Source organism: Alosa alosa, chromosome 6, assembly GCF_017589495.1.
Source record: "Alosa alosa isolate M-15738 ecotype Scorff River chromosome 6, AALO_Geno_1.1, whole genome shotgun sequence".
Lineage (NCBI taxonomy): Eukaryota > Metazoa > Chordata > Actinopteri > Clupeiformes > Clupeidae > Alosa > Alosa alosa.
Window position 1 is genome coordinate 11,694,952 of NC_063194.1, and position 27,844 is coordinate 11,722,795.

At 45.8% G+C, this 27,844-nt stretch overlaps 1 protein-coding gene across 2 annotated transcripts in view; it reads left to right on the forward strand.

Moving 5' to 3' along the window:
- Positions 1-27,388, forward strand: part of kansl1b (KAT8 regulatory NSL complex subunit 1b) — a 66,942-nt gene extending 39,554 nt beyond the window's left edge. For both annotated transcript variants that reach the window (XM_048245388.1, XM_048245389.1), the window contains exons 3-15: positions 14,561-14,702; positions 15,707-15,802; positions 17,802-17,893; positions 18,157-18,349; positions 21,058-21,223; positions 22,737-22,934; positions 23,201-23,386; positions 24,441-24,595; positions 24,896-25,017; positions 25,148-25,205; positions 25,709-25,821; positions 26,150-26,390; positions 26,664-27,388. In XM_048245388.1, coding sequence (XP_048101345.1) covers positions 14,561-14,702; positions 15,707-15,802; positions 17,802-17,893; positions 18,157-18,349; positions 21,058-21,223; positions 22,737-22,934; positions 23,201-23,386; positions 24,441-24,595; positions 24,896-25,017; positions 25,148-25,205; positions 25,709-25,821; positions 26,150-26,390; positions 26,664-26,915 — 2,014 coding nt within the window. In that variant the 3' untranslated portion in view covers positions 26,916-27,388. The remainder of the gene's footprint in view (positions 1-14,560; positions 14,703-15,706; positions 15,803-17,801; positions 17,894-18,156; positions 18,350-21,057; positions 21,224-22,736; positions 22,935-23,200; positions 23,387-24,440; positions 24,596-24,895; positions 25,018-25,147; positions 25,206-25,708; positions 25,822-26,149; positions 26,391-26,663) is intronic.
- The last annotated feature ends 456 nt before the right edge of the window (positions 27,389-27,844 follow it).

Here is a 27,844-nt window from a genome sequence, read left to right on the forward strand (position 1 = left end):
TGAAACTCAATCTGTTAGTAACTCATTGTATGGACATTTATTTACAAAGTGGCAATGTTGTACCATACATAGATATTATACATGGTTATAACAGTGTAATTAACTATTTGTATTTATCCACGATTGCACAGCATTGGCACATTCAATGACATTGAGCTGTTCTCACATTCTAGCAACCCCATGAAAATTACCCAAAAATGTAATCACACTTTGTTAGATTCTTAATATCTTTATGTTCATGTGTTGTGGAGAATGAAAACAGAAATAAAAAAATGAAATGAAGAAATGAAAAAAATATCTATCTTTATCAAGAAGTCTAAGACAAAGCTGGATTCTGTCTCGTTTGATACATATCGATTTTGGAACCTATAATTGAGTGAGAGTAGATGCTTGAAGAATGATTTTCTGTTGAATGATTTCTGGGTCTATGTGTGTCCCGTACCTTTTCCTTCAGTCATCCCAAGAGTGGGGTGGACAAGAGGTGTCTGAATTTGTGTGTCCACACTGGTACTTTCCTTCACTGTGTCTTTGGATGCAAGGTTGCATGGATATTTATGTGTTTATTTTTTTTAGATGTGCCAGATTAAATCCCCTCCCCTTCACCCATGTCATTCCTTCCTCTTTGCCTCCCCAACTCTGTTTCCTGCTTTCCTGGTTGTTCACAATTTCTTGTCAACGGAAACAACAACTGCGGCATGCTGACATGGTTGCGTTGCGCCCCAGTTGAACACTTCTTTCACCCCACAGCTCATACCGAAAGAACAAAGGGATTCCCAAGAAGTCTGTGCCTTTTCTTTTTCTGCCTTACCCAGGGTTGTAAAGCAGCCAAGTCATGTTTTCTTGACTGATAAACTTGAATGCCCATCTTTGGCCATGTTGTCAGTAGTGGACGTGGCTGTACGAGGTTCTGATATGGCATTGATTTAAACTGGTGATGGGGGTGTTGGTAACCATAACGTAACACAGCTTGTAGTGTCGAAAACATGAGGTTGAGTTGAAGCTAACAGGAAGCCTAGTATATTTAGTTAATGCTTATATTAAGAATTGTGGTAGCACAGTTAACATCAACTTTACTAGGGGCATCAAGGAAGCGTAGGTTGTTCTGGCAGCAGCTCCCATCACAGCCGGCCATAAACAACTGCAGCTCTCTGTTTATGGCGAGGGAGGAAGTAGTTTTCCTGCACCGTCCCAAAGGCCATATTTCCAGCTTTGTGCCATTCTCTAACAGAAGCTCTATTATGGTTTCCCTTTACCCATGTTTTTTCACTGCTAAATCTGTGCAAATCTGAACTGTCAACCGATTCAGAAAGAAACTGGGGGAAAATTAAACTAGGAGGAGTTGCCTGATTTTGCCATGGGGACCTTGAGGGATGGTGTTGTCCTCAGAACCATTCTGCCCTTTAGGGGAAATGAAGTTGAAGCAACTGCTGCTTTTGAAATAACTGTGCCAAATAAACACCCCCATTACCATAAGAAAGGACCACCCTCAGTGCAACCTAAACTCTCCCTAATGCATTACACTACACTTTTCACTTTCCCTCCTTTTCCCCCCTCTTCCTCTCTCTCTTTCTTTCTCTCTTCCCCTCTCTCCCTCCACCCCATCATCTGTACCTGGCAGCGCCTGCAGTGTTTGGACCCCAATGAAAGGACTCCTCTGTCTGTGTGTGTGTGTGTGTGGAAGAGGAAGAGAGTGCAAGACATCATGTTGGTGTGAGTCTGTGTGACTACTGTACAAGTCCTGTGTGTGTGTGTATGTAGGGGTGTGCTGGGTTTGTACTGAACTTCAAGTTTAGGATAATTCAAATGATATGAAGGAGAAGTACTGCAATTTGTTCATCTTACTTTGTGGAGCAGCGTTTCTCATTGTGCTTTCTTTGTTTGGCCAAAGTCCTCCCCATTCTCAGAATGTGAATCTGAACTCTAGCTTTATCTGTAGACTGTTTGGTATTTCAGGGCTGTTGGCCCCATATCAGACAAAAGGGGAAGATTACCAAGAGAGGACAGAAGGGGAGAGAGGGGGAGCCAGACACACACAGAGAAACTCAAGGAGAAGCAGTGTGGTGATGTTCACATTTGTTAGATTTCTGGCGTAGCTGCTACAGATCAAGGCCAGGTTGAGCTGCTCCCTCTAGCCCTCCTCGGAGATCCAGTGGGTTCTGGGTTTGGGGCGTGTTCCTCATCTACTCTGTAGTTAATTTCCCCTTGCAGCTCTGTCTGTCTGGTATCACAGCTAGAACTGTGAGCTGGGAGTAGATTCAAACAGGAATTGATGCAAATGTTATTTCTTTAAATAAGGTTTTGTGTGTCTGTCTCTGTGTGTGTTTCACTGGCTGGAAGAAAGGTAGACATTTCCAGACTTGTGGGTCTCATTCTCAGTCCAAAATACTTGGCACTCAGCAGTTAATGACTAAGCAAGATGCAGTGTGGTACACGTTTCATGAAGTCATGGCTGAATCTAACCCATGCGCCTCTTACTGGATTATGTTGAACATCTGCTGTGTGTATGTGTTTCTGAGATGGTGTTGTATTGTTAAGATATTTTGCAACTCATTCAAATGGGTTTTAGTTGTCACATGTTCATGGAAATACCACAGTTAACCAACATGGGTGTGTGTGTGTGTGTACCCATTTTAATCCTAAACCTGTTGAAAGAGCTTTATGTCTGAGAACCCCCTGACCAGCTTTGTCCATGTGCCATCTTCGTGTGTGTGTGTGTCTGTCTGTCTGTCTCTGTCAGTGTGTGTAAGTATCTGTAGTGTCCATGTGTGTGTGTGTAAGGGAGGCAGCACTAATTCAGGGGAGATAATCTTGTTGTTTTCTGACATTGTCTGCTCACAACAGAACAGATTCCTGAGCCACTGAACTGTGTGCCTCTGAGAAGATCGAGTAGGGCACAATGGTCTCTGTGTGTGTGTGTGTGTGTGTGTGTGTGTGTGTGTGTGTGTGTGTGTGTGTGTGTGTGTGCCTTTGTGCATGTGTGAGCGAGAACGAGAATATGTGGTGTTCTTGACGAGTTATGGATGTCCACCTTGTGAAGGTCTGTGATTCTCTTTTGTGTGTGTGTGCGTGCTGCTCTTTCCTCTGCTTTGCCCATCTGACTTAAAAGTGAACAGTTTCTCTTGTGCGTGCATGCGTGCGTGTCCACAGGCTCTCTGAATATGACCTGAACAAAGTGCCTCCCTTTTGCTCCCTGTTCATACTGCACGGTATCTCCATTCCACTCCCTCTATCTCAGAATTGTCATCTGTCTGCGTTTGAGCTCTGAATGGCATCCTACATGTAGATCCAGTGGAAATAGTTTGGAATAGGAAGAGTAGCCCGCTCACCTTGCCACATTACCACTGATGACGTTTTCTGTGACTTTCTCGTTGTGGATGCTAGTCAGTGGTTGAGATGGGTGGGATGCACATGAGGCACAGCAGTGCTAATGACGTGTAGCTAGCTAGCATTGGGATACACACACACACACACACACACACTTAACCTTGATAAAGCATGGAGGTGGCTATGCTCTCAAGTAAACACAAGGGCAGCCAAGGGGGAAATTCCTGGTGACACACAAGCGCACGTACGGACAACTGTACGTACACACACATAGAGGAAAACAATCCAATGGAAAAAGCCAAAACTAAAGGGAAATTCCTTTTCTCCCAATTTTGTCTCAAGGGAATGGAAACTGATGGTGTTTCTCTGTCATTTTTCTCCCCTTGAAATGAATAGTTTTTTTCCCTTTGCGCACAATACATGAATAGTAAGATCTTCTACTGGTCATGGATATTCCTGTAATATCCTTCACTATAGTGAGCACATCTGGCCTGTGATCGAAGGGGATTCAGCAGAAGAGTCATGAGAAAAGATGATGGGGGGGGGGGGCAAGAGAGAGGCTAAGAGAAAGATGAACACAGAATGTGGAAAGTAAATGTCTGGTACTGGCATGAGATGGATGGAATGAGGCCTGCAAAATCTGCACTGGTCACTTGGTGTGTGAGTGATGGACCACTCAGTGACCAAGATGACACACGCACGCATGCTACACTGTATTATCCAAAAGCCGCTCCAGACCACCGATCGTGGATTGTAAACACACATGCACTCACTCTCTCCTGGCTAGCTCGCCACAGCAGACAGCAGTGTGACTAGCAGCTGGCTACATGCTGCTCTCCTCATACCCAGCTTCAGAGAGAGGGAGAGGAGAGATAAAGGGAGAGGGAGCACACAAAATGGCTCCCTCCTCTGCCATCTGTGATTTTAGGAGCCTGGTGCTGTTACTCAGTCAGAGGCTCAGTCAGAGCTGTGGGTCTGTGAAAAGAGAGAGAGAGAGCAAGAGGGAGGGAGAGCAAGAGAGAGGTGGGTAGGGCCTGGGGTGGTTCTTTAGCATAAACCTCAACTGTGATGCTGTCTGTATCACTCCTGCACTGTGAGAATGATTTTAGCCCCCTTTGATGACCAGCCCTGGCTTTTTATCAGTGGAAAATACTACTTCTGCCTCTAGGAACACAATTAATAGAGGCACAAGTGCAATCAACATTGATCCCAGGTGTATGTATGTGTGTGCTCACTGATTGCTCCTGGTGAGTAGCTGGTTAATGATTCTTCCAGGCGACCTTTCCTCTGGGGTAAAGGTCAAAAGCTGAGAGTTGGTCAAATTACTTAAATGCCTTTCTCCTCCAGCACCTCTGTCCCTCTAAACCAAATGGTCTCTCCAGGCCCTCTCTATTTGTGTGCATGTGTCCATATAGTGTGTGACTTAAGATAATTCTTAATTCCATCTATTTGGCTTGGCTCTACAAAGATGATCCATTTGAATTCATAGATATGGCTGTTTGAAGATGAAAGAATCTAAATATGTGTGGTAGTGTGGTGTATCTTTTCATTTTAGACCTGTGTGTTTGTGGTTTATAAGGTATGTGTCTGTGTGTGAGAGAGAGAGAGCGGGAGAGAGAGAGCAGACACAGGGTGAACTTTGATGTCACACCTTTGATCAGCACTCCATCTGCAGGATGACTATCCCCATGTTTGAGGATATACATACACACATTCTCTCTCTCCCTCTCTACATTTAGTCAAGTTGTGAGTCATATCTCTCTTTTCTTTTCCATATCTCCTGCTTTCTCCACACCTCTGTGCTCGTCCCATGACCTCCTATGTTCACAGCAGTGCCTCCTCTAGTCAAGTCTGTTGCAGTCTATCTCTGGATCACTCACGAGAGCTGGCCATCTACCCATCAAATCAGTCTTAGTGCCTCCATCTCCCTCCCTCGTCTCTATTTCTGTCTCTAATTTTCTCTCTCCCTCGTGCCCTCTCTCTTACTCTTTTTCTCACGGACTCCCCCGCCCCTCTCTGTCGCTCTCTCTCTCTCTGATGGCTGCAGTGTGTTTATGGCAGAGAGTGCTTTCTGAATGAGGCTGGAGATTAGCAGTTCTCTGCAGTGCTGTGACTGTGTGTGTGTGAGAGAGAGAGAGCAAAAGAGTGAATGCATGGCCATTAGAAAATGGATCCTTTGCTTTCACAAGCAGACTTTCACAAGCCTGAATCTGCTAGCTAGAGACACTCAAGCGTCTGATGTGATTGTGGCATACTCTAAAACGTTCAGGTTGCCTTGTGGCCTCCAATTGATTTTGAACAGGCATAGATTTGCCTCATTGATTCCTACTCTGAAAATACCATAGAGGGAAGTACTCTCTCCTATGCAAATGTCCTTTCTAATAAAGTGCTATCTGCCTGGGGTTGCTAAGTAACGGCGCCCACAAGAGTCTTGAGATGGTGTTTCTGTAAAGGCTTTGAATGAATTTTCTATTCTTTTTTTCTTTCTTTTCTTTTTTTTAAAAATAATCAGATGGATACTTCTCCTTGCCTTGTCTCACACCTGCTGTGCTGGCATATGCACACATGAACACCAGTCAAGGTCACACGGCATCATCGCCACCCTTTGAAATACTGCTGAAGGACGATGCTCTTCCTTCTCATAACTCACTCCATTGACTGCTTCCTCGGTGCATTGCCCCGAGTCGAGCCGCTTCATTTTGGCCATGGACCAGGCAGCTGGGAACAAAACATTTGACCAAAAACAGCATTGCGCCATCATCTAAGCAAGTCGTTTAGCTTGCCTCTTGGCCTGATTTGGACTTTGTGTACCTACTTTCCTGGTATTCACAGTTTATGCTTAATGACCCTATCATATGTCAGCCTTCCATCAACACTGAAGTCACAGCTGTCTGTGATTTTATGGATCCAGGATACTATGCATCCTGATAACGTTCCCTTGGCCTTTGGAATTAAAATAGCCCCACATCACATTCCCTTCACCATACCTAGAGATTGGCATGGTTTTATTTCAGTTAGCCTAATAGCTGGTTTGATTTGCATTGAGAGATGATCTTATGGAAAGTACCCCATGCCAATGGTGAGATGTATGTATACTTATGAGCCCCTGTATTTTAAGGAAGAACATTTATTTATTTACGATACATTATTCTTTTACAAAGAAAATTGGTGTGCTTAAAGGTTTGATTTTCCTCATTTGTTTAATCAAGGCATTAAGATCAATTTCCAAAAGATGATTTTCTATTCCTCTTTTTAGTCAACTTTAGCATGTGTATGTACAGGCTATGTACACTTCTGGTTTCAACTGTATGTGATATGTGTGTGGGTCACTGTCCATTCAAGGCTGCCTCTCCTTTGGGTACCTAAATCATGATTGATAGCCCATGCTGTTTCCAATGAAATGTTCAGTTCAGCTACCCAGCTAGGTGACAGTGGAGCTGATCTGGCACTGATCTCTTGAATCTGAGCCATCAGATGTACAGTATGGATTAATTTTCAGCAGAGGAGGCAAAGGGATACATATCTAGTGCCTCCGGACTGAAGGGGACGAGAGAAATGACGTGTCCTGAATGCATTTGATCGACAGGTGTAATAAGGCTGAGACGGTTAGCCTGTTGACTGTTGGTTCTAGACTGTTTTTTTTTCCCCCCATCGCTTTTGTGTGTATTTTTTTTTTTTTTTTTGTGTGTGTGTGTTGTTGAGATGGCTTCAGTAATTCAAGCGCCCCCTCTCCATTCTCTTTCCCTCTCTGCTGACCCACAGCTGGCTGTAGGGGGTGAGGTATGTGGTTCTGCTGCCACGGCCACTCGTTGTATTCCCAGCCTGTCTGCAATCGGACACGCAATGTTTACTCCAGCCTCCACTGCTCTCCATGTCCTCTCGTTCGTCCTCCGTTTTCGCTCACTCGCTTACTCACATCTGGAGCTGGTTTACTCTGCACCACACACACACACACACACTCATTGCATAACCTCACATGCTCTTTCACTCCCTGTCTTTTCCTAATTTTCTCCATTTCAGTTTGATGCAGGTTGTGACATTGGTTATGAGTTGTTACATTGGCATTTCCAAAGCGTTGGATATGCTTTTTTATTTACACACACACACACACACACACACACACACACTTTATCTCTATGCAATGAAATTCCAGCTGTTTCCCTTACTGAAGCACCAAGGCCTAAGCCCCTCCTTTTCTCGGTTGCATTCAGTGATTCCATTCATGTAAAAAAGCAGCATGAGAGGTCATCACTATGCAGCATAGGTCTACATTCATACTAGGAATCATACATACATACATACATACCTACCTACCTACCTACCTACCTACCTACCTACCTACCAGAAGGCATTCAGTTTTTCCAAGCCACAACATTCAAGTGTGGGGCTACTTTGTTAGGCTACTGGGAATTTTCCTGTGTTGGTTTTAAACCACTCTTCATAAGAATGTGTGTTGGAGAGGCATTGTGACGGCACAGCATTGGTCTCTGTGTGTTTGTCTCATTCAGTGTTTGTGAAGCTTTAATGAAGTTCTGGCTCTCCTGGTGTGGTGAGGAGGAGACACCCACATATTTAATTGTAGCTAACAACATTTTCTCTTTAAATAAAGAAAGGGTGTGGGGGAAAAAGAAAACGGAAGATTATTTCCAGCTGAAGAGGCCAAAGAGGGAAAGGCGCGCGCACACACACACATACACACACACAAAGCTGAGAAAAGTAAAGGTGTGGTGTGCGTGTAGCATGTTATGTCTGGGGCAGGTCAGTCCATGCTACCTGTTCTTTCCAAGGCCCATATTTTCTCCTGAAATACAAGCAACAGCGGCAATGACCGATTCCGTGGGATAATAAGCCTGTGGTCAACTTTTTTTTTTTTTTTTTTTTTTCCCTCGAAGTTTCACGGGTGAGATTCCAGAATCCTGAGGATTATATGTTCTCTCGGAGCATTCCTCACTGCTTCAGAATTCCGGAATTCAGAACGATGGCTGCCTAACTCCTTTCTGCATGTCCAAGGTTTCAAATTGGAAACCGTGAGTGTTATTGGGTGTTTACACACTAAGGGCCTATCTTATGTATAAAACATGCTTTTATATTACGCAACAGAGCAGAAATTAAAATGGAGTACTCATCACTTGGCCTCACAGTCCCTGTTGATTCTGGCTCCTCCTCGTGTTTATCCAGTTACCGTTCAATACTAAGACACTGTATCTCCAACGTCTCCTGACAACAGTGAGGCATTACATGGAAATCTCCATTGTTAGTATGTCGATGTAAGGGAAGTGGTTATTATTCAAAATGGTTACTCATCTTGTGGGTTGTATGATAGTTAGTGGTGTCAGATATTGGGAACAGCTATGGGCCAATGAACAATGGGTGTTTGACCTTTTAACCTCAGTGTGTTTGATCTGAACTTCCCCGAGAGTGGTTGTGTGATGCTTTTGTTTTTGACTCTCTGTGTTTGTCTACTTGAGGTATGGGTTTGAATAGTGATGTGTTCGCCTAGCAGTCATCTTGTGAAAAGCTTGATGGTAAACATAATTGTTTTTATCATGAGTTGTTTTTTACTGATGTGTGTTCAATTTTATACATTGGTAAAATGTTTATCATGTGGTTGTATTGCATACAATGTACTTATTTTGTCACTGAGTTTTATGTTATCCTCCTGGTTTTGTGCATGCTTGTGATATCCGTGTGTGTGTGTGTGTGTGTGTGTGTGTGTGTGTGTGTGTGTGTGTGTGTGTGTGTGTGTGTGTGCGTGTGTGTGTGTGTGTGCGCACATGTTTGTGGGTCTTCAAACAGGTACGAGGGCTATAACTTGTTGATGTAGAATTTTCCAGAACACACACACGATAGTGGCAGTTATTTACCCCTTCTCCTTATCGTTCCCTGCACCATTACAGCTCATGGCTTGCATGGGGGAGGGGAACAGGGGCCACTTAAATGTCATACTGTGTGTGTGTGTGGCTATACGGTGGTATTGGAGGTTGGAGGGTGTTTTTGTCTGGTGAATAGAAACTTTCAGTTAAAGCACAACTGGCTGTCAGAAACTAGCTTTAGAAAAAGCCCCTTTCTGCAGTTTATTTACAATTAATGAGGTAATCAGACACAGCTGTATCTCTGCAGGGATTGTTTATATGTTGTCAGACACTTACAGTAACATTATAAGCATCTCAGTGGTGAAAACAATTGGTATGTAACCCAATAACAATATGCTTGATCACATAGGTTTACGTAGGTTGACAAAAAAGCTGTGGAAATTGGGCCCAGGTTTAAAAATGCAGTTTCCCTTTAATGACTGTTACATCATCTTCAGGTGGTTCTGATCACTTTAAACCCAAAGCCATCTTTTATTGGTAAGCTGATATTGTCACTCAGCAGCTAATTAGTTATAGGCCTATTAACACACCCTAGCAACAGCCAACTTTTACATAACTCTTGAAGGTAGCAAGCATAACTAGGTTAACTGGTATGAGACTTAAAGGTGCACTCAGTGATCGTACGTGATTTGAAGCCCATACATTTTTTTTTGTCACATATTTAGCAATCATCTCTTCATGATCTGCTAGTTGTCCATTCTGTGAGTACGCTGTAAAAAAAATGGTCTCTGTAGGCAGCCCAGGCTCCAAAAACTGGAAACAAACAAAGTGGGGGCAGCCTGTCCCCCAAACAAAAAAACTTTGTATGGAGTTTCTGTGGAAATAGTGAAGAGAGGGGTGAGCTACCTTAAACTATGCCTACCTGCTCTAATTTTAGTCATAATGCTGGAAATCTTCACTGAGTGCTGTGACTTCCTTAGCCTACTTCTCACAAAGCTTTATCAGTATACCGAAACGTGCTGTTTCATGTGGGAATGAATGACCCTGTTCACATCTGGGCAGAAAGGTCTGACCTTGGCCATTTGATCGGATAGTACTTGTAATGTGAAACAAGTTGAAGTTCAAATTCTTGCCTATTGGATTAAAAAAAAAAAAAAACTGCTGTGTGTGTCTTGCGTGTTTGTGCATCAGTGAGTAGGGAGGACAACTTTGCATTGAACTTAAAGTGAAGACCCTGCTTTAGGTGGCCATCTAAAACTGATTTTATGTGTCTTTACCTCTGTTTTCACCCTTGGGATTAGCAAGAATACTTGTACATTCGCTATGTGTTTGTGTATGCAAAGAAGGGAGCATTAGTCAGCGTGTTGTCGATATGGTCGCTCTGTGATTTCCATTAGAATGAAGTGATTTTGTAGTTGGCCCTCAGAAGCTCAGAACTCAATAAGCGGCAACAGAAAAGAAAGAAAAAATGCCAGCCAGCATTTTTATTGATTTATTCATGACTCACAGTAGTAGTGCAGAAAGAGAATACATTTACAGTAAAACATAGGCCCCTTCTGGGCTGTGTGTGTGTGTGTGTGTGTCCTGATGCAAAGGCACCTCTCTTAAAAACGCTCACTCAGATCCTCCCTTCCCTCCATTTTTCCCCAGTGCTTGGCTTCTCTCTTGCTCGCTGGTTCAGAGAATCTGGTCATGTGACTGATGGGGGGGGGGTTGTACAGCAGAGGGCGAGGGCTGCACATCAGCCCCTTTGTTCTCCAGACTCCGCCTATTCAGAGAGCACACTTATTGCTCTATCTCCCGCCCTCACACACACACACTCTCACACACACGCTTTCACTCACCAGGCCTATCTCTTTTTTTTTCCTTCTCTTCACTCTCATGCCTCCCTCTTTCTTTCTCCATCTCTCCCTTCCTCTCCTCCCTTTCTCCCCCGTCACCTTCTAGCTCCTCTTTCCGGGCCGTTATGTGTCCATTTGACAGCTACTGGAGGAGGGCTTAGTTCTGTGCTAATGGGCTCTAGTGTGGATGTCTGCAGTCTGGGGGCCTCTTATGGGTCTCCATTTTTGCACTGTTACGTAGCATCTGCCCACACATCTTTCATTACATGTCTCTTCTCCACCCATGTTATGAATTGCAACAGACAAATTTCCTGTCTATTTATATTCCTCTTTTTGCGTGGTGGTGTGTGTGTCTCTGTCTGTCTCTGTTTCTCTGTATTTGTGTGCATTTGTATTTGTCTACTAGTATGCTCTGTCTCTTTAAAATAGATCAGAGATGGCTCCAATGTTAAGATAATATTCATGTAATCCTCTGAGGGAGGCAGACATAGGAGCCAGACCATTTCCTGCCATCTCTCCCCATAAACTCTGCTGCTAAATGTTCTTCACCCGGATGTTTGTATGTTTCCTTGTTCTTATATTATGCATAAATGGTTGTGTAGGCCTGGAGAGCAGAATGGACACACCAAGAGGCAGCTATCACTGTGTGTGTGTGTGCTTATCACCTATGATACTTTTCTTTAATTGTCCCTAATGAGGAGGACCATAAAGCCTAACAGCTTATGGATGTTGGTCCTTTAAAACGGCAATGCTATTTTGCTGTAAGGTCATGAAGAGGAACAAGTGGTGATGGACTCACTGGGTCAGACTTTCTGTTTGGTCCCTTCTCTGCACATAGTTGCAAGGAAATAAATATTTGAGGAAATGTTCAAACATTTTCTCTGTGTTGCTTGAGCACTAACCACAGTGTTAGCCATCCTACTTAGATAACATGCATGGACATGTCTATCTCTGGAAAATGTGTGAGACTGGTTTAAATGTTCTCCTTGATGGAGAGAGGGAATACATCTGCCAGGTTACATGAGACAAAATAAGCACTGAGAGAATGCCCATTTGTTCTTCCTGAAAGGATGATGTGTCTCATTCCTGATACCGTTCAGTGGGCATTAACCCTCACCAGCCCTCCTCAACTCTCTCTCTCTCTCTCTCTCTATGGAGCTGTTCTCTTTGGCACTGCTGTAGTCACTTCCCACACACCAGTGCTGCAGTCAAACTCAGACTCACTCACTCGCACACACAAACACTTTGTCTCTCTCATCCTCTGACTCCCACATACAAACAAGATTTCCGACATCTGCAACACATTTTTTGCATACTGAAAGACGTACGTTCACCCTCTTAACCACACTTAACATCTGTATTCACATTCACATCTTTCTCTCTTGCTTTTCATCTCTGCCCCCACTGGTCTCCTGTGGAAGTGCAGCTGTTTCTGCCTGAGCCCCTCCCCCACACCAGACTCCTGTGGAAACATTTTAATTGGAAAAGAGGAATGGTGGGGGGATATTGCTCTGTGTTTGAGTGAAGCAGGAACTAGTAGACCTACTTAGTTCACACTTTGCTGTTGTTACTGTTTGCTTATTATGCACAAATCGCATGTCAGTGTAACAATGGTTGCCACACTATATGCATATATGTGTGTGTTCGCGTACGCACGTGCGATTAGGCAGTAGGGAAAGACCGAAGTGCTGACGTACAAGACGAGAGGCTTAGGGTTTGGTGGGTTCCTGTGTGTGTGAGGTGAGGATGGGAGATGTAAGGACGGAGATGGGAATTGGTATGAGACATGTGCTGCAAAGAAACACACACACACACACACAAACAGTCTGTGGGTTTGAAGGATTATCTTCTTCTGGGATGCTTTGTCTCAGTCTCACTCAACGCATTAGTAGATCCTCACACTTGACTCACTCTCTCTGTTCATTTGGGTTACGGTTGAGGGCTTTCTGATTCATTATGATTTTCTCCCTGTTGCACACAGTCCATACTGTTCTGGTGATGGCTCTGTGTTTGAGAATTCATGAGAATTGTAGGAAATGATAAAAGACCTCTGAGACTGAGAAGTGAGAAGAGGAGTGCATCAATAGGGTCTCTCTCTCTCTCTCTCTCCCTTCCCCCTCCACCCCCAGTATTCAATCAAGGGATCTTGTGCACTCTCTCTCTCTCCTGCCCCATCAATGTAGGGTCCTTTGTGGAGTTGCATTAATTTGTCAGAGTTGCCAATACAGGTTGATTCAGGAAATGTAAATCAAACAGTTTTGGGGAATAGATCTGAAGATTTTCAGTGTTCCGCCGCAGCATAGTAGTAATGCCTTGTCTCTTGTTGATTCTTATCTATGGAAGGGTCCTGTATTGAAGCATATTAATACTGCAGATGTTGAGTTGTTGAATTTTGTCATTGCTGGGTATTAGAATAGTGGGTTTTGGGGTGTTGGACATTCTGAGCTGTGTGTGTGAGTAAGTGAAATCTCTGGAAATCCGCTGTGGTACTGCGTTGTGTGTGTGTGTGTGTGTGTGGAATGTAAAGTAGAGAAGCTGTAGTGATCTCTGTGGGCAGGGATAATGGAGAGTGGGTTATGTAACAGCACTCGCTCTAACTTACTCACTGACACACACACACACTCCCTCTCTCTCTCTCTCTCTCTCTCTCTCACACACTCTCTCACTCACACTTCTTTGCTCAGTCTGTTTCTCAGCTTCATCTTCCTTTTTACTGTTGTCCCCCTTTCTGCCTCCTTTTTCTGCTCTCCTCTCCTCTCTGCCTGCTAATGCAGGGAAATCTTGAGTCGTGCTGCTGCAGCTTGGTTCAGCCGAGGTCACAGTCCATGCGGTCCAGTTGTCGGCTTCCTCCCACCCTACTCTTAGACCGTCATTCACATTCACTCCTCCCCTCTCCATCTCCCTGTCACTGACACCCCCCATGTCCAGGGGTTTTGGTGTTCTGTTGCCCCTGGTAGCTGGTCCGTTAGAGCACTTCTGCGTGTGTGTGTGTGTGTGTGTGTGTGTGTGTGTGTGTGTGTGTGTGTGTGTGTGTCATGTACAATTCACTCTCTCAAACATACTTCTTCCACTCTCGCTCTCTTTCCCTCACTCTCACACACCCTCAAAACACACACACAAATGAGTTTTGCCCTGACCCTGCCAAATCTAATAAAGCAATAACCATTGAGAAAGCCAACCTGCCATCTGGCATACAGTCTATGAATTTTGTGCACCGGAGCTGTATTCGTACACTTAGCTTGTGCTTTCTCTCACTTGTAAATTACAACTTCAGACTCTCTCATATGATGCGAGAAGTCTTTTGATAATCTAATGATTGTGTGTAGGTGCAGGAGCGCTTAATCAGATATGACTATGATAGTTGAGTGTGCGTTTTATGGCAGTGATGCTGGTGTGTGCAGATGTTAATTGTATGTATGCATTTGCAGTGGGATTGTGTTGTGTTTGAGCACTATGTGGGTCTGATTATTATGTTCATGGAGTTTTGTAATGTGTGTGTGTGTGGTGTTTTAAAGTGTTGTGTGATCTGAATGCTGAGTGTTGTTATTAATGTCTGTGTTGTGTGTCTGTGTTTCCTTGTAGATGGCGACGTGCAGAGGGGCGTTATGCTGTGGACCGGGCCTCCATTATCAGCCACTGGAACTGGCTTCAGGCTCATGTGTCAGACCTGGAGTACCGCATCCGCCAGCAGACAGACATCTACAGACAGATCCGCTCCAGCAAGGTACACACATACACAGCATCCACCAACAGCCATCTACAGACAGATCCGCTCCAGTAAAGTACACACACACACACACACACACACAAATACACACACTAATCTGCCAGCAGACAGACTTCCAATGCACATCACAACACAGAGCACATCTTCAGGCTTATTCTTTGCACACACACACGCAAACAACATCCACCAGACAGAAATCTACAGACAGATCCCATCTAGCTTGGTGACATTCAGTCAGATGTACTTCGGCAAGGTCAGACCCATCTGCAACGTTGTCATGGTAACAACATCCCCCCTCACACACACATTCATGCAAGCCATAGCTCCAGCAGGCAACAATGTTCACGCTTTTATATGTGTGCTCTCATGCACACATTCGTGTGCACCCGTTTGGAAGTGAGATGTCTCACCTTCACTGCAAATGGGAGTGGGAATATGATTGTGGCAGTCCCCTGTGCAGCTCTTAATTTAAGCCTGTGAAATACAACACGCCATCACATGACTTCAGTGTCAGCTGACATCCTTCAATGGTCACTCACACATACACACATACACACATACACACAGCTGTATGTTCATTATCTCTCTCACACATTCTCTCTGCACTCCCTCATCTTTTAACTCTCTTGTCCCTCCTCCCTCCCACTACTTGTCGGTTGTTTTCCTCCGACACCTTTCTTGCCCACTCCTTAGTCTTCTTGCCCTCTTCTCCTTTCCTCCCCATTTTCCTCTCTCCTTAGTCTTCTTGCCCTCTTCTCCTTTCCTCCCCATTTTCCTCTCTCCTTTTTGCTCTCCTCTCTGCCTCCTGTTCTCTCTTCTTTATCTTCTCTTCCTCCTCTCTATCTGTTCTTTTTCTCCTTCCTCTATTCCCCTCTATCTGTTCCTTCTCGCCTTCCTCTCTTGCCCCTCTCCTTCTTCTCACCTTCCTCCTGCACGTCCTCACAGCTCCTCCTCTCTCTCTGCCTCACTGACAGCGAGTCCTCTCCCTGTTTCTCTTGCAGGGCCCTGTTGTGTTGGGAGATACTGCCCCTGGAGAGCCCTCATTGGAGGAAGTGTGTGAGGTGAAGGAGGAGCCAGTCTCTTGCCAAGTGTCTCAGGTATTGTATACTTTATAAAAGCACTGCTAAAACATTCCATTATTGATTATTACAAGAGGTATTTTACATGAACCCATTAGCTACAAATGACTTATGTAGTTATATATGTACATTATGTACATTAACACATCAGGTATGTGTATGGCCAAATGCATCGGCTAATCAACTGTGTTGTGAGAGGGTAACACCTCATCCACTAAGGTGCCGTTTACACGACGCCGGTTTTTGTGAAACCGGTGAGGTTTTGTTAACGGTTATGCCTTGCGTGTACACGACGCCGACAGTTTAGGAGACTGAAACCGATAGCTTTTGAAACCGGCTTCCGAAGTGGGAACTTTTGAAACCGCCGGCAACTTTGACGACATAGCCCCACCTCTCAAGTCAGCCACGGCACTCGACCTGACATGCTGCTTGTCAAAACAAACCAAACCATTTATCATATTAAAATGTTTGTCTTTCCCCTGTCATGATTTATGTGCACAATGTAGCCTAATCAGCCAAGTTAGAAGCACACGTTAGCTTAACTTAGTTAAACATTAGCTTACTGCGTGTTAGTGTTTTCTCCAGTGGTGCTCAGACCTAATGCAATGCGTAGGCTAAGCATTTGCTAATGCAATGCGTAGGCTAAGCATTTAAAATTTCACATAGCAGTCACATACCTTAAAAATTAACTTTATTAGTTTAACAGTTGAATTGAAAACCGAATTGTCTGTAGTCTCCTTATGTCATGCGACTGCTTAACCAGAGCCCTTATTAGACATTCTCAATGTTTTCTTCTACGCGATTCACGCGAAATTATGGTGAAGCTTCTGCACAGCGGCGCCAATCGACTGGTCTGGCATATGTACTACAGCACATTTAGCCGGTTACACCTCTGTGTGTACACACAAGGTTTTTTTCTTGCCGGTGTCGTTAAAGGTGTGAAAGCGGTAAGAGAAAATTCACCCGGCGGTTTCGTGTAAACGGCCCCTAAGTTGTGAGGTAGCTTTACAAGTTGTGAGGTACTTTACCGTGATAATGATGGTGATGGTCAAGGTGGTGGTGAAGCTTTTAACTGATTTCCTGAAGGCTATTAGCCCTGTGTGTGACATCAGCCTCCTTATCACCACCATGTTCAAGAAGAACCATCTAGAATTAGAATGGCCAGAATTTGAATTGATTGGTCCTGTACGTCACTGTTGGCCCCGATTGCATTCTCCAGTGCGAGTTTGAAAAAATACCGCTGAGTGACTGAGATTGTTGTTTCTCACCATTAGCTGTTTTCATGGTGAAGCTTTTGTTGTCATTGGAATACAAGTAATGTTTCCTTCAACAAGGACCACTGGTGTTGTGCTGTGTGTGTGAGTGTGTGTGAGAGAGAAAGAGAGGCTGAGTATTTTCTGTGTAGATGTGTGTGAGGGAAAGGGAGAGTATTAAACCATGTAAAGCTGGGCTAAAGTGAAAACAGTGTGTAAAAGAGTGAGAACCACAGGCTGGGAGTCTAATGGATGAAAGAGGGTGAAAGGAGTTAAAATGTGTATGAGTGAGTAAGGGGACTGAGTTTGTATGTGGGAGATCTTAGTCCAGTCACAGATGCGTCCACAAAGGTAGTTTTCCCAGTACTTCCTCCCTTAACGCTCACCCAGAACTCGAAGATTGTACCGTGGCAACTTGCCTATTTTAAAAAAATGTTGGCTCCTCCAGCGCCCCACTGCCCTCTGGGTTGTGGATAGTGTTGCTGGGAGTTTTTGCCTGGAGTTTCGGCGACTGGCTCATAGAAAGGGTGGGGTGCAGGGTGAGTGTGTGTGTGTGTGTGTGGAGGGGGAGTTCCAAAAACACTGGTGGTCTTTGTTCTGTCGTGCCAAGTGCAGTTGAACATCCTCTGCCAGGCCCAACTTCAGAGGAATGCAACAGACTGCCCATTCCCCCCCTCCAAGCAGTGGTGTCACCCAGTGCAGCAAGCCCATCAGGGGTTTCCACGTCAACCCCCATGTGATTGGCTCGTTTGCTCTCCCCGCAGGACTTTGGCTCTGACGTCCAGGAGAGTTCCACAGACCCAGGCTTGAGGAAGGCGTATCCTTCAGGGAAGCAGGTCAATGGGGTCATCAACAAGTAAGAACTCGTCTACACACACACACACACACTTATTCTCACTAATTCTTTCTCACTTGGCTCTCTGTGTTCATGCCCCATAGCTTTGAATTGTTCAGACTTTATATTGATCAGAACAGTGATTTTGAAACAATAATAGTTACCTTTTGAGAAATGGCAGATCCCATTTCCAGTGACCCTCAGTGTATTCTCTCTCTTATTACTATTACTAACTATTTCAGTATTCTCTCTGTTTCTCTCTCTCTCTCTCTCTCTCTCTCTAGTTTGAGGCCTGCTTCTTCAGAGACGGGCGACTCAGAGGAGCAATATCAGCAGCAGCCGCAGTGGGGGAGCGTGTCGTGTGCGGCCTCCTCCCCCCCTGACCACACATGTGTGGCTGCTCGCACACGACCCCTCATCAGCTGCAAGAGACGACGACTCGTCAGACCAAGCACACTCACCAACCTCAACCGCAAGGTGTGTGTGTGTGTGTGTGTGTGTGTGTGTGTGTGTGTGTAGGGAGGTGGGTTTGTATGTTTGTGCTGCTTTGTATGTGTACCCACAGACTTTTGTGGCGGTACAATGAGGGCTGAGCTGGCAGCATGAATATTGGTAATGTATGTTGTGTGGACATATAAAAATATTTACAGGAAAGTTTAGTGGTGGCAGATAACAGCTAGTGTGTGTGTGTGTGTGTGTGTGTGTGTGTGTGTGTGTGTGTGTGTGTGTGTGTGTGTGTGTGTGTGCTCGTTTTGTCAGACCAGACATTGCAAAAATGCAAACCCAAAATATTTCATTACCATATTCAAACCTGAAAAGCATTTGAATTCAGATGAGCTGATAATGTACATCCTGCGTGGATAGTTGTCCTCCCAGCCTCTCTGGTTTTGGGTTTGGCTCCAGGAGGGTTTCTGGGCTTCGGTTCAGGGCTCATAATATTGTGCATGTTTCATCACTGAGTCACCCTGCACGCTCATTAACAAACATGAGTGGATCGGAGCGGGACCAGTACTGGGCCCAGTGCCCAGCCCGCTGATCGGAGCTCAGCTCAAGTGTCTTCTCACGCCGCTCCCGCTGTGCCTGACGTCCACTCCCAGCTGTTCTGGGATCAGCTGCAGTAACCTGAAGCGGCTCTGTGTCACGGTCCTGCTGGGCCTTAGCTCTTTTCACAGCCCTGGGACCTATTACAGCAAGCCTGCTCTTCCAGCTCACACTGTGAACAGTGTTTCCAAATACCCCTCTGTTTTGGGGTAAAGCGGTCTTAAGCAGGTAAAAGCAGTCTGCTCATCCATAGTTAGCAGTGAATTCATCTTCATCTGCGAGCTGAGATGAAGTGAGTGACTTGTATATATATTTGATGTCATGAGGAAGATGAACACTGCTAAATGATCAGCACTCCACCTTCTTGGTGAATGACCAAATAAATACTACACTTCCCAGGATTCCATGCTGTGTGGCCGTCTTTCTGACTCCCACGATGTAAAATAGCAAATATTCTGCTCCTCCACCGCAGGCAGTGAACTGTTTGGGTTCTTTGTTGGACAGCCTACAGACTGCATCTTGCAGAACAGAGGGAACTGGGACTTTTGCAATGACCAGCTTCTCACAGGCCCATTCTATCATTAAATGGGCAACTTACGAACACAGGAAGAGGGCCATCATGAGTGTGGGCATTTGGCGAATGTGTTATTCATTCATTGATTCGCTCTTGAAGTTGACCTCCCACTCCTACAGCCATGATTCCTGACAGGTGCATGGAGACAATACTCAGTGTAGAACAAAGCTGAATGGAATTTCGTACAGCAGCAGCAGACTCGACACGTTGGGAAAAAATGGTCCTTTTAAGAGAAAAGGACACGATCACACAAACGCCATTTGGCTCCGTGCTTGGAGCTTCACCCACGTCAACCTCTCATCATCACTGGCGAGCGTTTGGAGCAGTCGGTCGCGTGTAGGCGTGCCAGCGCTCGCTCGGAGCTGCCAGCACGTGCAGCCCCAGATCTGGGGCTCATAAATGAGGCAACAGAGAGAAGTCTGGAGGCGGCGTACGCCCCAACCCTCCTCTTTGAGCCTCTTGTTTTTGATGGGCTCGCTCTGCGCTCGGTGTCTGGTCAGGATTTCGTTTCGGGTTTTTTTGAGTGGGAGAAGAGAGCATCATGGGAAATGAGCGTGGCTGCCATGAGAGCAGACGAAGAGTGATGGGGAGGAATGTAGGTCACTGGTCTGTGGCACTGTCGGGGGGAGGGGGCATCTCTGTGTGTGTGGATTTGCATGTCTGTGATCTGAGAGTGAGCAAGAAGTGCACATCCGGAAGAGTGTGTTTTTAGTGTGTTAATGAACACAGTGTTTTGGTGTTGTGTGAAAGAACACAATGTGTGTTTAATTTATGTGTGAAGATGAGAGTTTGCTCCCTATAGCGGTGGAGAGAATTTGGTGTCTGTATGACGAGAGAGGTGGGGGTGGGGTGCTACCGTAGTTAGAATCAATGCAGGAATTTTAATGTGTGGTAATGTGTGCCAGATGTAATCAACTGAGGAGCATCTAACATGAACATGGCCATGTATTATTTGTATTTTGTGGTTTTGTAGATTCAAATAGTGGCTGTGAGGGTCCTTATCTGATGAGGCTTTAAAGGGGTGTGGTGTTTGAACGTGTCCTCTCTCCGTCTGAGGCTGTGTTCGTTAACGGCGGCTGCACTCTTCCTCATCAGTGCTCTTTGTTATGTGGTGAAAGAGTTTAGAAAGAGTTCTGATTGTATTGTCTTGTCTCTTCCTCCTTCAGTCTGGGTGTGAGTGTTTGAGTGTGTCTCTGCTCATGATTTTGTGTAGGGTCACTTTACCACAGGGTTGTGTGTCAGTGTGTGTTTGTCTGTATCTGTATATGTGGTCCCCACCTATGATTTTTTTCCCATGAGTATTTTTGTAATTGGGGTCATTAGAGCAAGCCACATTGGTGAAAAGATATGTAAAAAAGAGAGATGACATTTGTTTAGATGGTGTGCATCATGGTTTTCTCTGCAGTCCTGTGTGTGTGTGCGTGTGTGTTGATGTGTCTAACTGTGTGTGTGTGTGTATATGATCTCTTTAGCTGTGTGTGTGTAATATCTTTAACTGTCCATATGATATCCTTAGCTGTGTGTGTGTGTTGATGTGTCTTAACTGTGTGTGTGTCCGTGTCCTGTGCAGGTCCAGCGTGTGAGTGTGTGTCGCTGCAGCTGTGAGGCGAACCCTCAGTGTATGACGTGTGTCGGCCGCTCCACCCCGCCACTCGAGCCACACTATGATCGGCCCTTACTGGAGCGCCTGTCTCATTACGACCCCAGCGTCCACCCCATCCTGTCCTTCACAGACGGTGAGACACACACACACACACACCCAGACAGACACCCTGTCTCTCACTCACCCTTTTTGATCAGATAGACCCACATGTATGTGGAAAACTCTCCAAGAGACATTTATAGAAACCTGTTAAAGCCCAAACATGAATCTTCTGAAGCCCAAATCACCCACGCACCTATCAGGCACATCACCTTTTTCATGTGCACTTCATAGTAGGCACTTAGCAGGCTGCAAACACACAGTGGTGCCTCAGAGGAATGTGCCCTTTATAGTGTGTGACTGTTGAAAGGAATGGACCCTCTGAATGAGCAATCCAAATCCTAACTAGTGTAGATGGCGTGAGCAGGCACTGGCCCTCAGATGGGCCTTCTGTAGCCCGTACAAGTGAAAACCATAAGATTCTGATTCATACAGAGAGCTCTTAGTGCAACATCCCACCCTTCAGTGTGTATGTATGTCACAGCACAACCTAATGAGTCACAGGAGTTGTGATGTTCCTGTTTGGATGGGAGAACAAGAGCAGGATCATGTGACGTGGGGTCAGGAGGGTCAGTGTTTACAGGAACACACGCGGGCCCCTGTTGGCCGCCCCTGCTGACGCCCACACCCTCACATTGTAATTAGCACGCACTTGGATGTCTGCAATCAGCCACGTGCAGTTGTTTGTCGGACACAACACTCAGACATATAGTTGGATATATAATTACCAAGGTGGCGGTGTCCTGTTCTGTAAGGACGCCGTTCGAAGACCAACACATGACACACTGTCTGTGGTCTTTATATGTTCTTTTATTTGCCCCCTCTGTTTTGTTGCCCCTCTCTCTCTCTCTCTCTCTCTCTCTCTCTCTCTCTCTCTCTCTCAAACACGCACAAAGAAAACCTCCCACAGTCCCACTGACTGTTCTGTTTTCCTCCTCACCACACCCCACAGTGGGTCTGTCAGTGCCGGGACTCAACAATGGGCCACAGAGACACTCACCATCAGGATGGCAGAAAGCATAGAGCACCAGAATGAAAGCAGGGAGGGAGGGAGGAAGAGCAAGCCGAACACCACAGGGGGTCTGTTGAGCAGTATTTGTGCCACCTGGTGGCGGTGAGGGGGGGAACTGCAGCGCAACCCCAGCGCCATGTAAACCAATCCAGTATGAAGGCAGAGAGGGCTCTTTGGTGACATGAGAGAGCAGCAGTGGGGAGAGACAGATGGTGCTGGTTATTGATGGCTGTTACATGTTAACTGATGCCTCGGAGGTGTTGTATAAGGTTATCAGTGTCTGTAAATGGAAAAGAACTAGTGAACCAGGTGCCATTGTAAAAATCCTTTTTTTTTTTTTAAACAAAAATCTGTCACTAGTTTAGAAAACGGTAATAATTGGCCATTCACCTTAATAAAACGTTATCCCTCATTTCTCCTTACTCTCTATCCCTCTCTTCTTTCCTTTTTTCTCCTCCCTCTTTCTTTCTCTCCTCCCTCCCTTACACCCCCACACACATCCTCTCTTTCTCTCTCTCTCCCTTCCTCCCCTCAGATGTCATGATGAGTCTGCACATGCAGCGTCTGCTGAAATCTCATTGGCAGAGCCGACCGCTGGAGAAGATCAAGCCCATCAAGAAGCTGTCAGTCAAACACAAGCTCTCCCTCGGCTCCCGGCCCTCTGATCCCGCCTCCTCGTCATCCTGCTCCAAAGACAAACACAAGCTATCCAACTCGCTCTCGTCCACTGTCCGTAAGTACAGCCTCCCTCTCACCCCTTATTAAGGCTCAAGCCAGCACTGCAGTAGTGGCTCACCTGTTATTAAAGTTGAGCACGCTCACATACTATAAGTGGTTGAAGTCCCATGAGCCAACAGTGGACCTTCACAATTAGGAACTGACATGTGAACACACGGGTTCTTAGTCACATGAACTAAGTAGAGAGCTTTTTCTCTCAGCCTTTGTGTTTCATGCTGAACTCAGTTTGGTCTCCTCTGCCCACCTGCCCCCATTCCTCAGGCCTGTCCCATCATAAGATGCGCAGTGAGAAGCTCCATCGCCAGCAGTTCAACAGCCTCCTGAGTGCCTCCAAGCTTGAGGGACGCCATCACCGCGGAGACAGGGGACCCACAGTGTCCCACGGTGCCTATGACAAGACGTACAGTCGCAAGAGGCCCCGTGAGCACTCTCTGGAGAGGATGGAGAGTGAGTACACCTCTGCTCTCCTTGCTTCTCCCCTCTCCCCACTCTCCTTAAGCGTCCTACATACTCGCCACTCCCGACCAGTAGCGCGACAATGTGACCGTCATGGGAGCGCCGTAACCATTTATACTCGCGCGTGGTGGTCGCGACACTAGTTGCAATATTCTCCTGAATTGCTATTGGCCTCAATGGCAGCAAAAACTACCGTCTGTGATGATACTACAGACTTCGGTTGCTGCTATTCACAACTACCATCATTACCATTTAGTTTCCAAGGTGTGTGCAGCTAGATAGATAGATAGATAGATAGATAGATAGATAGATAGATAGATAGATAGATAGATAGATAGATAGATAGATAGAGAAATTTTAGCAAGTAAGCTAGCTGGCTGGTGCTGAGAAATGAGTTTGTGTAATTTCCTGAGGTGGAAAGAGATTTTTTTTTAGGTCTTAGATATCCTTTGGTTGAAAATAAATATCTTTGTTACCTTTTGCTGTATTATTCGCATGTCCCTTGGTCCTAGGTCTTTCATCTTAATTCCCTCTCTCTGGTAGCTTCATTAACTTATTCAGCAAACTATTTAAAAATCACAAACTCTCGCTGGTAACCTAGCCAGGTTAATTTCCCTCTCTTCTCAAACTGACACTTCAAACATGTTTATTTAAGATGTGGGCTAGGCTATATGAAATGCCTGAATGTGGTTGATGACTGTATAGAGGCACGCATGCTCCCTGATCTTGGCTTCAAGCTCATCCTGCTTGTCGCGCGCATCTGAAAAAAAAATCTCCTGTGCACGACCTGCCTGCGGGAGGCTGAAATTTCTCGTGCGACTGAGAAAATGACGCAACTTTGACGTCACATTGTCGTGCTACCGGTCGGGTGCAGCGAGTATGTAGTACGCTTTAGCTTCTCCTTTACTAGTCTGTTTCTCTCGTTCCCTCTGCATTGCTTTTCTCTTTCTGGTTCTCATCTGTGTTTTTATACATTTTTCTCTGCCTTTGTCTCTGACAGGTTTTTCAGCCATTCAGTACAGTAATCACCAATCTGTTTCCCCAGACACCCCAAAGCTATATACGGATGTGGGGAGCCCGTGTCCATCTCTGTCGGGGGTGCAGACCCCCACCCACAGCCCCCTCCTGAGGCAGATCTCCACCTCCTCCGAGACCTCCACACCCCTCTCTCTCACTGGACAGAGCGCCACCAGCACCCCGGTATGACCCTCTGTCCACTCGTGCATGTGTGTGTGAGTAAGCATAAATGTATGTGACTGTATGCGGAAATATGTGAGTGTACCTTTGTGTTCTTCAAGTACAGGAATGTGGTCTCACTATGCATGTGTATGATTGGAGTTTCCGACGTGTGTTCTAATGAGTAGGGGAAAGGCCATTGTGTGTGCAACAGAGAATGTGTCAAGAGTGCCTGTGTGCTGTAGGTGGGGTAGGAACTCTTATGTGTTTATCCGTGTGTGTGTATGTGTGTATGTGAGGGTAACCAATGTCTGCTTTGTTTAGACCCCCATTCGCAGGAGGAGAGGAGAGAGCTCCTTTGACATCAACAACATCGTCATTCCCATGTCGGTAGCAGCCACCACCAGAGTGGAGAAGCTGCAGTACAAAGAAATCCTCACACCCAGGTCAGCACTGCAGACACAATCATGAACTTAACAGAGGCACATATAGATATGTGATATGAGTGCTGAACCCGCCAACAGGCACAAACACTTTTTATTATTTTATTTTTTTAACACTCTTGTGTGTTTCCAGCTGGAGGGAGGTGGATGTCTGTGCCAAGCCCATATCAGCTGAGGATGACACCGTGGAGGTAGGCCTAAAACATGTGTCTCGTAAGACAAGAAGAGAGATCTGTATAGAGCTTATCAGAATACTGTGGCACTCAGTAAACGGTCACTCAATGGGTCATTAGCATGATCATTGCTACAGGCCCACGAACACCCAGGCAGACCAGTACTGGGTCATTATCAGTCAAGTCCGGACTCGTGTTCCACTCAGCAGTGTCCGTGTGCATGCCATCTGTGACTCCTCGAGTATCATACATGACACAAAATGTCACGGCTGAGCTGAACCCTCTTCTGCTGTTCCACTCATTGGTCATGTGATGCTTCTGATATTTAGGGTGACCCAGGCCTACCTTCACACACCAGTTTCTACCCTTCACCTTCTCTGATATGTTTTGTGTCTTTCTTTTATAATTATTATTTTTATTTTTTTATTGCTTTTGGTCACACACTCTACCATCCTCTGCCCTCACCCCATTGTGCCGTTGTCCTAACCCTCTGTTTGTCTCAATCCTCTGTTTCCTCTCAGGTGGAGGATCTCACTGACACGGCGTTCGGTCAGCTGCACCAGCCATGTGAAGACCAGGAGCGCTCCCGCTGGAGTTGGACTGCCACCGCCGTCGCCATGCGCAGGGGAAGCCGGTGGGTAAACACAACCTCGGTCACACATACACACTTATAACGAGGGCAACCTAACCTACAACAACACAAATAGGCACCTTGACAATATTGCCTCGTACACATATTATAGTGCACTTTTAATGGTCTCAACCATGAAACTAAGATAAGCACATTGTAACATAGATTTCGCAATGTACAGCCCTTCAAGTATTGGCACTTTATTTAAACATAGCCCAGACAGGGGTGCTCAAACTTCACATTATAGACCTCAGTTGTGAAGTTTTCAGGTTTGGTGAAAACACTCTGAACATTTCCTTCCTCCCTTTCTGTCTGTCCATTTGTCTATCAGCTCGTACAGGTCATCAGACGGGCGCACCACTCCCCTGCTGGGGGGAACCCACCCTTCCACCCCACAGCCCTCATCCCCAGACACGGCGCACTTCCATCTGCTGCAGGACTCGAGCGGCGCCCCCTCCCCCAGCAGCCCGCCCAGCCCCGACATGCTGCTGCCGCACACACACCTGCACGCGCACTCACACCGTCTGCTCTCCAGCGATGACACGCGCTGTTCCACGCCCGACGAAGAGATGGTAGGCACACACACACTCAGATACATAGTCATGTATGCAAGCAAACACACTCTGATTAACGTGCACATACACAAATGTGCATATACTCATTTCCACATGTCCACATACATACACACATACAGGCACACACCGCTCAACATCCAGTAAGGTGGTTCACTTTCTCACAAACACACTCTTGGACTCTTGAAAGGTTTGCTTTATTTCAACTACCCATTGCCCTGATTTACTCCATATACTTCTGCCATCTGTGCCCCCTATCTTTGCCCCCTGCAGATCTTGCCACCCGTGCAGCCATGGGAGCGCCGGAACTTTCCGCTGCAGTCGGACCTGCCGCGAGAGACAGACGAGTCTCAGGAGGGCCCTGCCGAGGAGCGGCAGTACCGCACCATACGACGCATCTCGGGCAGCAAGACCCGCTCGGAATCGGACACCGGACCGCCCTCCCCACTCCCTGACGAGAGTGGCGGGAGCAGCAGCAGCAGACACAGAACCCCCACCTGCACACCCAAAACCAGCCATCGCTGAACCACCCTCACCCCCCCCTTACCAGAGACGCTCGCGCTCAGCAACCACAACGACGAATGAAAAGTCCTGTTGTTTGATATTCAAACATCAGTCCAAAAAAAATTCACAGTTTTTAGTGAATGATTATATGCGAAAATGTTAGAGATCTGTTAAAAAATATTTTGTTTTGCTTTTTACTTTTCCTTTTGTGGTCACTGGAAGTATGTTTAGACAAAAAAAAAAGTACAAAAAAGACAGATTAGATAGATGGCTTTAACCATGGCGGATGGGGCGGATCTTGCAGAGTGTGTCCTGATTGGCTGAAACACTCTTTGTGGCTGAGAATGGCTCTTGTCTTCTGTTCCTTCCTCAACCAGTGTAAAGTGAAGACACTTATGGAAATGAAGCGCAACATCCCGTCTCCCACTCTTCCCACCCCTCCTTACCCAACCCCTGCTCACACCTATCGCTAGAGCACTTTGGGTCTAGACCCTCTCTCACATTCCCCTCTGTCATTTAACTCCATTATGCTCATCCTGACTCTAGGCTGTAGACAGGACGTATGCTAAATGGAAAAAAATGAATGAATGAATAAATTAATGATGAATAAATTAAGGCACCAGAAGCACTTGTGTTTTCAGAGAACACTTGGTGTTGCGCATCTTTTCGCTCAATTTCATGAAGCACTTTTTTTTTTCATATTGCCCACTCTACCGGTTACCGGTATGTGACAGGATATGCCACTGAGTTTATCTTCAAAGCCAGTCCGGTGTCAGTATATGAAGGTTCTTTTCCATTTTCTTGTAACTCTTCATGATGGATCTCATCTCTTTTGCGCTTTGCGCTTTGGAACTCTTAATTCAGGCCTCTCACCTCACCTCCCCTCACTCTCAATTGATAATTATTTCCAGGAACCCAAAAGTCCTTGCAAACATACATTACTGGTTCCA